The 15,415-nt window shown below is 32.6% G+C and overlaps 2 protein-coding genes across 5 annotated transcripts in view; one reads left to right on the plus strand and one right to left on the minus strand.

Moving 5' to 3' along the window:
* Positions 1 to 2,655: 2,655 nt before the first annotated feature.
* LOC137834955 (YTH domain-containing protein ECT2) lies at positions 2,656 to 7,424 on the plus strand. Of its 2 annotated transcripts, none has more exons than XM_068643222.2 (9): positions 2,656 to 3,210; positions 3,363 to 3,430; positions 3,650 to 3,815; positions 3,907 to 3,994; positions 4,649 to 5,080; positions 5,165 to 5,665; positions 5,787 to 5,999; positions 6,104 to 6,256; positions 6,976 to 7,424. In XM_068643222.2, exons 4-9 carry the CDS (start codon positions 3,908 to 3,910, stop codon positions 7,069 to 7,071), a joined length of 1,482 nt encoding a protein of 493 aa, XP_068499323.1. In that variant the 5' UTR covers positions 2,656 to 3,210; positions 3,363 to 3,430; positions 3,650 to 3,815; position 3,907; the 3' UTR covers positions 7,072 to 7,424. The 2 variants fall into 2 exon arrangements, with proteins under 2 accessions (XP_068499323.1, XP_068499321.1); XM_068643220.1 differs by having other exon boundaries at positions 2,659 to 3,210; positions 3,918 to 3,994.
* A 4,797-nt stretch (positions 7,425 to 12,221) lies between these two features.
* NUA (nuclear pore anchor) overlaps positions 12,222 to 15,415 on the minus strand; it is a 30,849-nt gene continuing 27,655 nt past the window's right edge. For all 3 annotated transcript variants that reach the window (XM_068643225.2, XM_068643226.2, XM_068643224.2), the window contains exons 46-48: positions 14,330 to 14,434; positions 13,966 to 14,140; positions 12,222 to 13,819 (exon numbers count right to left, since the gene is read on the minus strand). In XM_068643225.2, the coding sequence (XP_068499326.2) occupies positions 12,456 to 13,819; positions 13,966 to 14,140; positions 14,330 to 14,434 (1,644 nt within the window). In that variant the 3' untranslated portion in view covers positions 12,222 to 12,455. The remainder of the gene's footprint in view (positions 13,820 to 13,965; positions 14,141 to 14,329; positions 14,435 to 15,415) is intronic.

Below are 15,415 nucleotides of genomic sequence, written 5' to 3' on the forward strand. Positions count from 1 at the left end.
AGGCGTGTTGACAAGGCGCCAGGTTGACAGTTGGGAAGGAAGTCGAGAGGCACGTGTAGTCGCCGATAGTTAAGTTGGCGTGTTCCGATCTCCAGCGTACCAGAATAGGCGATCGCCAGATTGGGGATGAAGTCGCCAGATGTGGACTCACGCGACCAGGCAGTCGGAGATCGCCAGAACAAGCACATCGCCGAAGTTAAAGAAGAAGCAGATTATGAAGGCGGCCGGCGAGACCACAGGGAAGGTGTATGAAGGCCCTACCTCGCCAGTTTCAGTAGAGATCGCACTCCTGAGTTAGCTATGCACTGGGCAGTACCATGCATAGATAACTTAGCCAAAATAAGAGTAGAAGCAGCGCCAAGTCAGTGAGCCTCCAGATGATGGCACGTGTACAGTTGGATGCAGGCCACGTGTCCAAGCCTGTAACTGCCAGGAGAGAGAAAACCACCAGGTATATAAGAGTTCCTAACAGATTTTCTAAGGTACGCACGTTCAGTTCATACACTTTACGCTTGCGAGTGACAGAGCTGTTTGTGAGAGAGATTTGCACGGTTCCAGTTCTTAGTATTTGGTGATACCGCCAATTGACTTGAGCGTCGGAGTGCGATCGGCCGCAGCGGCGCCGTATCGTTTCTTTGCAGGTTCTTGAGATAGATCCAGAGGAGGAACGAAGGTGAGGAGCGGCGCGCACGTCGATCCTTTGACGAGGCATTCTCCAGCGCTCCGGTCAACAGGCAGGATCATAAACCAAGTAAGTATTTCTGAGGCCATATCCTATAACAGATATCAAAATTGCTTCTATCCATAAAGAGGAAAGGTATACCAGGATACTAGTATTATATAACAACTCTTTTATGAAGAAAACTATTCTAAGAACCTAGAGGGTAAGAAGTTAAACTATAAACAACTTTATAAAAAAAAAAAGAAGGATTTGACAACAAGTATGCAACAAGTGTCTTTGCCTAAGGCTAAAATGTCATATAACAAAATATGAAAACTTCTTATATATCATATAGTCATGGCTTACCATTCAATCTTCCGCATCTACTTGACCTTAACTTTCTGAGGATGATAAAAATGCATCCTACTCTATCATGGTCAACCGAATACACAAAAGTCCATCAACATGGTTTTGGTGATAATGTCCAAATTTTGTTAGTGTATAACTATAAGTATATTGATATCTATTATATTTGCTTGTAATATTTTATAATATTAACAACTATGAAGATACTACAATTTTAATCACATATAATTTGAAATTTTGAAATAAACTATTAGATATGATTATTTAATTTATTCTATTACAAGATAGTTATTTAAAACATAATATAATATGGATTAATGTTAATTTTTTTATTAAACAACATCAGTATAATTTGTATAAACTAATAATACGAAACATATAATCATTCAATTATAAAACAAGATATATATTATTTGAGAAACAAATTTCCAAAAGACCAAAAACTATCATATCAGAAGTTTTTATTAATGCTATTGGAAAAATTATTTATATTACCAATACATTAAATAGTTAATTAAATAGAAATCATAATAGATTATATTTTCAAGTTAATTAATGTTATAGAATTTAACATATTTACTTTTCATAATAATTTGTTATTAAATAACAATATAAAAACATTTCATACTAATTATTACTTTTTTATTTTTATATTAAAATGAAAAATATGTAACACATGCATCTTGATATATAATTGAGTACATTATTAACTATTAATGAGACTTATGAATACATAAATAATGCACTTAAAAGTCTATGACTTAAAAAATATTGGTCAAAGCACAATATTATATATATATATATTATAATTTTATTAAATGTTGCCAATTATTTGGAATTGCTTGCATATTTTTATTTATTTACTGTAACATTTATTTTGACTTTTATTTTTTAAACTAAAATCTTTTAGTCATTTATCTAGCATTTATGATTTATACATATTTTCAGATATTGTATCCAATAGTCATACTTATCAGATAAGTTATAAAAGTAAATAACTTTTCAACAGTATATTTCTTTTATTTTCCTTATCATTTATATCACTCAATCATTAACATCTAAAACACAATTTGTAATTTAACTTAAATAATAAACAAACAGTTCCTTTTCAAGTCAAATGTCTAAAAATACATAAAAAAATGTTAACATTTTGAATACAATTTCTGTTCCTTTCAATGTTCAAATTTGGAATATATTTTATTTAATTGTTATTTTTTAAACTTAATATAATATTTAATTATTCTGTATTACTTTTTAATTATTTTATATATTATATATTTATTATGATATAAAAAGTAAATACAATAAAAATAAACTCTAATAATATATTTTATCAAAATAATTTTTATTATATTTATACTTTCTTAAAAATGATATAAACAACCCTTAAGAGAAATTACTGTTTAATTAATAATTTTATTTCTACCATTTTGAATTCACGCGGGTAGACTGAGATAAACTAAAAAAGAAGAGTGAAAGTCTGAAAGCTGTAAAAGCACTCCATCAATACTTATTTTTAATTTTAATTTTAATTTTCATAAATATTATATGATTGAAATAAAAGATGATGACGTGGAGCCGTGTGGACCGTCCCTTTTCTCTATTTTATGAGATGCCATTTGCTTCTTCTCCTTCTCTTTCTCTCTCTTCCATTGTGTTCTCTGTTCTGTTCTGTTCTGAGGATTCTCTCTCTTCCATTCATTCATCACCATCCCTTTAAATAGTTTCTCTATTCAAAACCATATCTTCCAACCAAAAATATTATCTTTTAAAGAATATCCACACCGTGCTTTTCGCCCTTCTCTCTTCCTCACACAAAAAAAAAAATCTTTTTTTTTGTTTTTTTTGGCATAGCCCTGAAATCTAGACACAAGCTGCAAAAAAAATCCATACCCAGAATTTTTCTCTCTGAAATATCTTGTGGGATTTTTTCTGTTTTCTCTAGTTTTTGTACTCTTTGATTCCACCTTCATAGTTGAAGCCGATAGCAAAACTGAACTTTTTTTTATATATACTAAAATATCATATATAAAGCTGTATTCCTTGGTTGTTTTGGAGGATCTGCTGAGTTTTCTCTATTCAGTGAATTGTGTTAAAGGGCTTTTGAGGATTTTCGTTGAAGTTGAGAAAGCTGAGAGATTCTGTTTTAAGTACTGTTGGCATGGCTGCTCAATTGCAAAACTGTAATCCCTCACCACTTTTACTTTGTTCTTTTGATTTATGGGTGTTATTCATGCTTTGGATTTTTCTTTTCTTTTCTTTTGGTCACCCTTTGTAAGATGAGATGAAAAAGATTGTAAAAAAGAGAGATTTTTAAATTTTCTGCTTTTAACAGCTGCAGATGAAATGATGAAGAAGCTTCATGGTGATTCTTCAGCGGCTGAACTCAATAATTCCAATACGGTAACCAATGAAAAATTTCATTTTAGCCTCATGCCTTTCTATCTGTTGTTGCATGTGATGTCTAAAGTATCACTTTAGCTTTGGATTTCAGGATCTTTATTTTTTTTAATTATTATTTTTTCTGTTCTTTGATTTGAAATGAACTGTTTCATTGGTGGTGTATGAGAGACAGAGGCAATTCATGTTTTCTTACTGTTCATCTGGATGTTGTTTGTTCAGGTTCCTTCGAAGGGTGCAAGTTCCCCATCTGATGCAAGATCATGTGTATCATCCATAGGAGATGCTTCTGGTAGTGTTAAGGATGTTGATGTGGATCATGAGTACTTGTCCACAGATCAGGGTGCTCCTTATCCTGCTGGTGGCTATTATGGTTACTACTATCCAGGTTAGTTGCTGCTGGTCAAAGATGTTCCCTCCAATGGTTCCCTATTCATTTCAATTGGTTGCAATATTTATGTGTTCACTTCTTACGGTAGAATGATCACAGGTTATGGTGGTTTCTTTGGAGAGTCAGACAACCAAGGGTATTATGTTGGTGCGGATGCCATGGATCTTCAGTACCCTGTAAGTCTCTTGAGTTGAACTGTGGTTGGTCATGCTGTTGATGTTATTGTTGAGTCTTTCTCTGTGGACTGTGGTTGACTTGGCGTAAATCTGGTCAATTCAGGCTATGCATGCATAAATATTTGAATCTGACAATAGGGTAAATTAAATCTTTTGCCTTCAAATATTCTAGCAAAACAAATTGTAGTCTCTCATGAGGGACATAAACCACATCATTTAACAGCATTTCCACTCTAATGTTTTTTTGAGAAATAATCAGACTCTCCAGGAATCATATTCTTTTAAGAAAGGGTGGACTAGAAAATAATAATAATAATATATCTATTGGCATCTTGAGAACACAGTTATTTGATTTGTCTTCTGCTTGAATGTACCCACCACCAGTTAAACAGTTTCTTCATATATAAAAAAAATAAAATCGAAATGATTAATATTTTAAACTAATACATACATTACATCTTTTTCTAAACCACGTATTTATTCAGAGCATATGAGACATTAACTGTTTTACTGAAACAATTGGATTTGTCCATGTACTATCTTTGCATTCTTACCTTAAAGTCAAGCTAACATATAGTTGATCTTTTTAATATTCATTGATGTATGATACATGTCTCAATACATATTTTTGTTCTTTCTGTTGCTTCAATTTAGGTCATGCAAGCAGATAATGGATCTTATGTCTATATCGTGCCAGGATTTCAGACTGGCTACCCTTCATACTTTCCTATAGGTACAGCTGGTGTTGAAGGACAGTATAATGTCTACCACCCTGGATCCATCTTTCAACACCCAATTGGATCACCTGGTTATTTTCCAGCTTCTCTATCATATGGAGAATTACCACCATCAACATACTCATGGGATTCTTCTCTAATCACACAAGATGGGTTACAAGGACATGGTTATAATGAACTGCCTGGTAAACCAAATGGTAGATCTAATTTGTCTTCCCACAGTCATTCTGGTGGTATTGTATCAAAGTCTTCACCCTCCTCTAACTCGGCAGAAGTGAAGGGTTCAACACCATTATTGGAGGTCTCATCAACTCATGTTAAGAGAAACCAGCCAAAACAAACAAACAAAGTAACCTTACTTTTCTTCTTGCTTTGGCTTTACCCTATCACCCTTGGAATGGATTGTTCTAATGAGCTTGTAATTTTTTTTCAGGCACCTGTTTCAGTCCTCCATTCACCTGTTGCCAAGTTTCCCACATACAATCAAGGAAAGACTGGATTCCTCTATCCAAACAACTTGCTTAGTGTAAAAACAAATACAAAGGGCTGGGTTAGTACTGATAAGTTGAAAAACAGAAACAAGGTCAATGATTCTCTTAATGAGCAGAATCAAGGTCCTAGAACAGCTAATGCAAAAGGTGCATTAGTGTCTGGTGGTAATTCTGTGAGAAACTTGGCCCTAGGTGGGAGTGGAAATGTTACCAGCAAAATCAGGACAGATCAATACAACCTTCCTGATTTTCCAACCAAATATGACCATGCACTTTTCTTTGTCATCAAATCATACAGTGAAGATGATATCCACAAGAGCATCAAATACAACGTGTGGGCAAGTACTCCTAATGGGAACAAGAGGCTGGATGGTGCATTTCAGGATGCACAGAAGAGAATGGAGGAGAAAGGATGCAAGTGCCCTGTGTTCCTTTTCTTTTCGGTACGCCATTTGGTTGTCTCAAAAACTTAAGATTCCCCGCATCCATGTTTATTTGCTTATGTGTTTTCTAAGATTGATAACTGTGTTTCTCAATATCTTACTGCTAGTTGTTTATGTTCAGGTCAATGCTAGTGGTCAATTTTGTGGAGTGGCTGAGATGACTGGTCGAGTTGATTTCAACAAAAGTATGGATTTCTGGCAACAAGATAAATGGAATGGATATTTCCCTGTCAAATGGCACATTATAAAGGATGTTCCAAATCCTCAACTACGGCACATAATACTTGAGAATAATGATCACAAGCCCGTCACAAATAGTAGAGACACACAAGAGGTCTGCATTTTGCATTTCATTGTAAACCAGCACAATCCACTGAGAAAGACTTGGTTATTTATCCTGTGTGCTTACTCATGTCATCTATGTTTTTCTTCTTTCAGGTGAACTTTCCCCAAGGTGTTGAAATACTCAACATTTTCAAGAACTATGTGGCAAGAACTTCCATATTGGATGACTTTGAGTTTTACGAAAGCCGCCAAAAGGTCTTGCAGGAGAAGAAAACAAGGCAATCTATGCCCCATACCAGTATACAGGTTTGCTTTACACTGCAGCCTTATTCTAAAATTTCACTAAATGTTTACTTTTCCTTTTTGATATGATGGACAATGGCAACTACTGATGAACGCATGTGATTGTGGGTCCACATTGTTATAATTGTGCTTGGAGTAGGAACTCTTTTGCTATATCTGATCATGCCTACTTGATAAAAGAAATTCTAAAGCCTCACAGAATAATTTGGTGTAGGGAAATTTCATCAACTAAGACCTCTTTTTAGACACTTTGGAGCATTACAATTTATTCTCAGTTCTTTATTTAACTTTTGTGTGTAATCATATTCCTTTCAAGATGCTTTCTTCTCCTTGCCAAATGCTCTATTATAGCAATTTTATGAATAAACAATATTTGCACTTACACTGTCATCTAATCACAAACTGCCATGTATCTAGAAATCGTTCTAATGATGATTTCTGACAATACAAAAACTCTTACATTGGCACAATACAGATAAGTTTGTTCATTTTTATAATAACCATCTTAAAAGTCAATTAAGATATACAGATTAGTTGACAGTATAAAATCTTTCACACTGAGTAATGTCTGTTAAAAGTTTTATTTTATTGAACTGATAAATTTGTTGACTTCTGTATTACTATTTAGAAAGTCATTTTAACAATGATTTGTGATTGATTGAAAGGCTAAAAACATATATTTGAGTGCATGTTTATTGAAGTATTTGTTATATATTTGGCAGCATGTAGATGAATTAACCACAACACTAGGGTCAGTAGAGCTATCATCATATGTGAAGAACAATGATCCCAAGGTGGTTGAGAAAGTGAAGGACTGAAGAACACATAGGCTGAGACTATTCCCGGGGACCTGCCATGTCAGCATGGTGCATTGTGGGACTGCCACGTGGGCCACAGAGTAAGAAAAGCTAATGAGTTCAAAGTTGAAGTTCTAAACAAAAAAAAGTTCTTGCTGATGATGCTTTAGAAAGGGAAAAAAGAAAAGAAAAAAAATAAATTTTGTCGGGCAAATGTTGACTTGATTCCTAATTGTACAAAACTACAAAGGAAGAAAGTCTTGGAAGATGATGGACCCGGTGATATAGGTGTTACAGGGTGCTTTGAAAAGCACTTTTCATTTACTCTTTTTTATCTTTGTTTGCACATAATAAGCTGAGTTTGGTTCTTCTTTGTTCTTGGTGTTTTCACATTTTATTCCTTCTACTTCTAGTTGCCGATTTTAACAACATAACAAATGCCACGATTGGGACATGTCACCAGCAATAATGTGTTGAAAATAATGATGCTAATTATTGGACTTGGGAACTTTCTCACACCATTCATTCTTTCCTTCTTTCAATTCTCAATATATTATTACATTCCCTCGGAATTCGCGCATTACTTTGTCATCAAATTCACTCTTCATCTCTCTTTGCACCATCAAGAATTGAGATTAAAAAAAATATGTATATCATGTTAAGAGAAGGTTTCACACAAGATAAATAATATAAAGTTTTATAAATTTATCATTTTATAATGTTGGGTTAGAGATAGTGTTTTATATTTTATATATTTTAATAATAAAAACCACATTATTAATAATCTTTTAACTTTTAAATTAATATTTAATTTAATCAATATATTAATTAATTATTTTTTATTTCTAAATTTGATTACTATTTAATAATTTTATTATAGTATTGTTTATTAAATAACCATTGTGACTGACTTTTCTTATGACATAATTGCTTTTTTTTCTTAAATAAGATTTTGGTCGATTTTTTTTAATAAATCTGAATAAATTTTCTTTCAAGTAAATTAGATAGATAATTGTCAAATTATATTATACCCTAGATTTTAAAAAAATAGTCACCTAATCAATTGATGTGGAATCAACAGTCCAAAAACAGGAATCAATAACATTGAATGTACTCTTACTTTCATGGTAAAGTATACAATACACAAAACTTAGTCATTGATTCAATTATTGTTCTCAAGTAATTAAGTCCTCCTTAAAAGCTTTTAAACAAGGCATCAAAAAATACAAAATAAACAAATAATAAAACTTTAGTCTTCATCCTTTAAATTTAATTTTAATAACAATGAGAGCTACTAACAATGACAATTCTTATCAAGATAACAAAAATAAAACTCTCAATAACTATGACAGATACTAACAATCACATTGATAACATTCTTATCATCTATATATATAATAAAAAATCTATAAAAAAATAAAAATGCATTAAAATGAATAAAATAAATTTGAAGATACCCCGAAAGCATTCAATCTATATTTATAAAAAAAAAACTATAGAAAAATAAAAATATATTAAAATGAATAAAAAAATTAAAGATACTTTTTAACTACTATGAAAATATTAAGAATATGTTTTATTCTAGTAGTATATATACTATTTATAACATCACCTCTGGTACAATATGCAAGGAACTAAGCATATTCTGCATTTATGCTTTTAAAAAATATTATAGGCAAATTTTTTTTATTAATCCAGTATCATATTAAATGAAGTTTATCTTTTAGTGTTATTTGTTTGAATTTCTTTAAACTAGATTTATAACACGTGTAGGAACGGAACAATTGCATTACAAAGTTGTATGCCATCTATGCTTTCATTTTCAATAAAAATATTAATGTTTATATTTTTTTTTATTGAAACTTATGATAGGGGTCACTATAAATTTTAATATTTTAGTTAGACTAACAACTCAACCTCCACCAATCATATTATTTTACATGTCATAACAAATTTTAAAAAAAAAGAAAAAAAAATACAAAACATGGAAGGGGAGGACCAAATCAAAGTTCTGGTAAAAAAACACAACTTAAACATGAAATAATGGACAAAATTCAAATTAAGACAAGAAGACATATTAAAGTATTGAAATAAATGTATTTATTACTAACTCTCAGTTAATTTATTCACATAATTTTTATCCTCATAAAAATATAAAAAACTTTGAAACTTATATTAACATATCGAGACATACACTGTTTTCACCTCTCTCTAAGAGTTCAAGAAATCACATTAATAAAATAACTTTATGAACCTGGGAGTGTAAGCATGTTCAATGAAGGAACAAACTCATAATCTCAACCTACAAGACATTCTAATTCTCCAGAAAAGAAAAAAAAATCACTAATATTTTTCATAATTCCCTCTGAAGATACTTGTATAAGCGATAGAGTCTGAATCCTCGAGCAATACTATCAATGTTTACTTTAATCCAACTTACAAAAGAGAAGTCTCAATACACTTGTATAAAAATAAAGATCTTATCAAACTTGGTGCTATCACAAAAAAATTTCAAGAAAGAAAAATCAACAATCTGATTATATATTTAATTTTAGACATATTAAATGCAATCCTTAACCATGTGAATGACATATACCATATTGATGCACGATTAAAATCTAATATGATTTTTTGTAATTTGTATAAGAGAGAAAAGATCATAGAAACAAGTTTAATGTGTTTAATAATAAAACTACTAAAAAACTTGAAAAAATAATCAAACTAAAACATGAAAAATTATTAATTTTAGAAAAAATATTCTAAAATCAAGATCAAATAAAATAAACAAAAGAACAATTGAAAAATAAATGGTCAATACTCTCCTTTTACTCAATGCACAAAGAGCACACAGATGATAAACCAATATCTCTTTTCTGAATCTCATTATCAATAAAAAGCCTTTTATTAAGGACCTTCAAAAGCACTAAAGATTTAATAAGAAAAATGAAACTAACCAATTTAACTTCCCCAGTCACAAGAGAAAGAAGAAAAGAAAAAAAATCGTAACAGTTTTTTTTAATAAAAACCACATTATCCTCCTTCCTTCAATTGGGAACATCGACCAAATTCGAGAGTATCAAATGATTAATAAAATGAAATTACAAATATCTAAAAAAAAAATACCAACAGAGTTATTTCAATCATCAACAATAATAGAAACAAGACTAATTCTTTCAACACCACACTAATAAAGTAATGATTTAGAAAAATATCATAAATCATTTAAAAATTAATTTGATCACCCCTCCTAGTAGTGCAGAAAGTGTTATCTAAAATAATATTATAATATTCATTGATGTTAGGCCAACTAGAAGAAGAATGATAATAAGGATATTTCAGATACCTAAATTTTAGAAATTTGGCATACATGATAATAGACCAAGACATAATACTGCAGGTAAAATCCCAAGCTAAACCAAGGGAGACAAACTTACTCAGAACTGCAAACAAATGTAAGATTAACCAAACTATCCTTATTAACATCCCTAGTCTAAAAGAAATTTCTAATCCACCTATTAACCTCTTTTAAAAGAATAAAAGATCATTTACAATATAAGCCATAATACTAGAAATAACAGAGTTAACTAGTGGGATCATTCTTATTATATTTAAACATTTTATCTTCCTAAGTGACTAATTTATTTTTAACCTTATCAACTAAAGGTTGAAAATAACAAAACTTAGGAGCATCAAAAAAATGGGAACACCATTAAAAAGAAATAAAGCTCCTATTACACCCAAAATATTTTTTATTTTATCATTGAAAGATGAGAGTTATCAGTAGTGAAGAAAAGACTTTTAGAAACATTCATGCATTGGTCAAAAGAGGAACTATATGTTTGTAAAACATATGTACGTTTGGTCAAAAAAAATTTGTTAGCCCTGCATAAAAAATATCATATGCATAAATAACAGTGAAGGAAAAAAAAACAACTTTAGGACTAGCCATAACAAGAATCTAATGCTTAAGAACAATTGAGATAAACTTTTGCTACCTCTTCAACCAAACAAAAGAGCAGAAGAGATAAAGTATCACCCTACCTAACACCCCAGCTACAAGAAACAAATTGTCATGATTTTTATAGAAAGAAAAGAAAATTTAAGAATGATATGAATTTATTTGATAAAGACAGGGTGAAATCCAACTGCTGAAGAACCTGCAACAAGAAACTCCAGCTAAGAGTATCAAAAGTTTTGAAAATATCAATTTTAATAGCAGCATTACCTTCCTTTACTTTTTTTTAACAAATTAATGACTTTAGAAGTAATAAAATATAATCTTCAATATTCAACCCTTTAAAGAAACCATTTTGGTTAGGAGACATGATCCTACTACAAACATTGACAAGTTTTCTAGTGAGGATTTCAGAAATCATTTTAAATATGAAATAGCAATAGCAATAGGCTTGAAATCTTTTATAGAATCAACCCTGAACCTTGGTAATAAGGGAAGCAATATTGAAATTCATCTTAGGAAGGATCCAACTTTGAATAAAAGATTCTTAACAACAGCACAACCATCAACATCAATAATATCCAAACAACCTTGAAGGAGATATTATGAGAAGGATTACCCTCTTTAAATTCCTCAGCTGAAAGGACGGCACTGAAGTCTCCAATTTTGGATAATGCAAACCAAATGACTCGCCTCCTAATATAATAAGTGGGTGCATATATACCAACTAAATTCAAGGATATATCTTGCAAGATAACATATATAGCAATACAATGGGTAACACGGTCATGTTTCAAGTAAGCATTATCAAAACACCAAAGCTTAGCGACTGACAGAATTAGCGAAAAAATATCACTCCAAATTAACCGAAAAATATAGTGTAAGCATAATATTTTACATTCTTTATAATTTGAAAATGTCAATGTTAATCTTTTATATTCCTCCCAGTTTTAATACTAGTCTTTCAAGTAAGCAGGTCTATCAATACGACAATCAGTATTATCCATGCTTTCATGAAACAAAATAAGTCATTATTCCCCAACTATATATTATATAACTCTAATATGTGTATATATGTGTGTAGAAAATCTATTGAACTCAACGACATCTTGTAGATTAATTATTTCTTTGAAAGACATATTCCATGCTCATTCACGATTCTATGAGATGAGTTAAGGCAACACCATTATTCAATTTATTCCTAACATGAGATCTGATGAAATGAATATTATAATAAGATCACCATTCTCGAATAACAAAGTCATTAGAGGCAAAATTAGATAGAAAGGAGTGAAACCAGTTAAGCAAAATTGTATTTACATGACAAGAACAAATCGCCAATTTACACCTAATAAGTGGTCTATAATGTAATTGTCGGACTAGGGGAGAAGTTTACAACCCCAAGTCAAAAATTTGATAAGCCGTCAATCCCAGACAGTGGATTTGCTGTTCATGGGTCACCACCGGATGATGGAGGAGGTCGGCGTACTACTGTCCGACCGCGAGCCCGCCCTCGGGGAGCACCTCTTCCACGACCTCTAGTAACATTAGGGGTAGAAACCAAACCAGCTTGTCTCATTTGAGCCCTTTCTCGTGCTCGCTCTGACAAATTTATGGTAGTTGAGGTACTACCAATAGGTGATGCCTGCTTTGTTGTCTCTTCTGTTTCGGAGGGGGCGGGGGCACTGGGGGTTCCTTGCCTTGGAACAGGTAAGTTCACCTTAGAGGAACTACTTTCTGTAACACTACTTGTCAAAGTAGCACCATCACTCACAACAGGTGTCGGGTCAGCTACCTGATCACTCTCAACTGATATTGGCTCATTAACATCAATTAACTTGTCAGAACCATCAGCAGCCTCCTCAACCAAGTCAACCTCATCATTCTTATCATCGCTTGAAAGCTCAGGAGAGTTAATCTCACCAGCCTCTAGAGCATCATCATCCCCTCGTGCTGGGGAACGTTCAGGGGTTGCAGCAGACTCAGATTGACCTTCCCGAGATTCTTGATTTTCGACAATATTAGACAAATCACTACCACCCTCAATATCTCCAGCATCTGGCAACAATTCTCCCTCTTCTCTCTCACCACTGGTTGCCAATGTTGAGTGCTGGTTGTCTGGGTCAGTGTGATCCCTCTGCATCTCATCAGGTTGATCCGGATTCTCTTCTAAAATTCCAGTTTTGTCCCCTTGTAATTCCTCTTGACTTGTACCATCTAAGTGTTGAGGGTCTTTGGATTCCTCGTCATTCCCAACAGCAATTTCACCATCTTCATTTTGGGCTTCACCTTCCTCATTTTGGCCTTGTGGCAACTCACTGCTATCAAATAATTCTTCACTTGCTGGTTGACTGCCAGTAAATTCCAGATTAGCAGCAGGTTGTTCTTCTGTACTCTCTTCTGGGGACTCCGACCCTTTTGACTTCTTCAACGCAGGTGCAACTACATCAGAGCTCTTCTCTCCAGATGCAACTGATTCTTCACGTAATTCAGAATTGGACGTAGGAGCAACACGTTTACGAGCCAATGGTTGAGATGATTGAGCAAAATTACTTGTTTCTGTGTCACTAGACGGCCCAGGCTTGCCCACTGGTCCTTCGGCATCAGACATTTCTGTGTCACCTTGTGGCTCATCAGGTCTTACGAGTCTAGGCCTGACCAATTTTCTACCTGTTCGACGAGTCTCAACACTAGCTTTGGGTAATGTTAATGCAAGTCTTTTCTCACTTTCTCCAGTGGCTTTAGGTGGTAAACTGCTAGCTCCAGGAACAGCCAGAGATGGGATGCTTTGGGATTGAACTTGGACAAGAGAACCTGCCATACATATAGTATATCCATTAATATAGCTACAGGTACAAGGTTAACTACAACCAACAAGAGTAATAACTGAAAACTGCATTCTTTCTAAAATAAAATCATTATTCAAAAAACTTGATCTGGCACATTATAAATGAAACAACCTGTAGCAGCTGTTGAACCATCTGTAATTGTAGCTGCATCTCCAAGATTACCGCGACCTCCAAGCTCACGAAATATTGAATGAGCTTCCTTTTCAAAACTTTCAACAGCAGATATGTAAGAAGCAGCAAAGTCGTCAACATTGGATCCAGATAGAAGTTGAACCACATTCAAACCCTAAAAAAAATATACAAAAAGAAGATTAAGTTCTGCTTAAAAACAATTGACTCAAATATAATAAAAGCAAGTAATGAGGGATCAGAGTATAGTCACAAAATTAACATAAAAACTTTACGAAGGCTAAATCATGTCTACGTGTTCAACATTAGTTAGATTTCACAATAAACCACTGTTTTAAAATATTACCTCGGGAAGATTGCCAATAACTATCTTAAGCTTTTCGACCTCATCAGATAACTTTTTCAGAGACTCCTTGTGCTTCTCAATTTGATTGACAAATTTTGTTTTCTCCTGAAAGTAAATAAATCATAAAAAGACTGACCAAAATACCAACATATTATGGTGGAAGAACTGGACAGTAAACTACAGAAAAATGAGATTTCTAACATTTACTCAACCAAAGTAATATCGGTACATTATCACCAACAGTGAGCCAGAAATATATATTTCTGTAAGTATGCAGGTCTGTGTGTGCATTGACAAATACAAAACCTCCTACTTTGATGGACTAGTACTTTAAACCAGAACTTAACAGAAACTTCGTCACTCCTTTCAGCTTTTATATCAAGTCTCTCAACTCACAATGATAACATAACTAAAAGGAAATCCTCGAAGAGCATAGTAACAAGCAAAAAAACAAAAGCTGCATTCTTCAAATGCTATTTTAAAGAACATTGAAGGTGCTTAAACATGAATAACACTATATATATATATATATATATGACAATTTAAGGTTTGAGACGAGTATAAAAAGGAAAAAAAAACACCATTGAATTAACCTCACTTTACAAGCTGGTTATGAAATTGAATTAGGTTTAAAAAATACTTTTTAAGATGATATCAAAGCAAGCCCTGCAGTACCATCCGATATCCAGCTGGTGTTGAACCACTCAAATATCTATGCTTCTATTACTATTAAACCACACATAAATCTATTCAGAGTCAAGATGTCAAGTCCTTTGACACGAGGGAGTGTGTTAAAGATCCCTCATATACTAGAAATATGACTAAATTATAAGTGCGTGTAAATCTCATCTTATAAATAAGTTTTGTAGGGTTATGTAAGACCTAAATCCACTTTTAAAAAAAGTGAATGCTAGTCAGACCTCTAGATGTTTCGTCCTTGGCACAAGGTGGTATGATCGAGATCTAACTTCATTTAAAGATATGGTTAACCATATTTTTAAATGAAGTGAGCGCAAATTTCACCTTACAAGGAAGTTTTGTACGGATGATTTGTAAGGATGAGTTTTTCCACATATTAATATGTAC

The sequence above is a fragment of the Phaseolus vulgaris genome, chromosome 5 (assembly GCF_051622355.1).
Source record: "Phaseolus vulgaris cultivar YP4 chromosome 5, ASM5162235v1, whole genome shotgun sequence".
Classification (NCBI taxonomy): domain Eukaryota; kingdom Viridiplantae; phylum Streptophyta; class Magnoliopsida; order Fabales; family Fabaceae; genus Phaseolus; species Phaseolus vulgaris.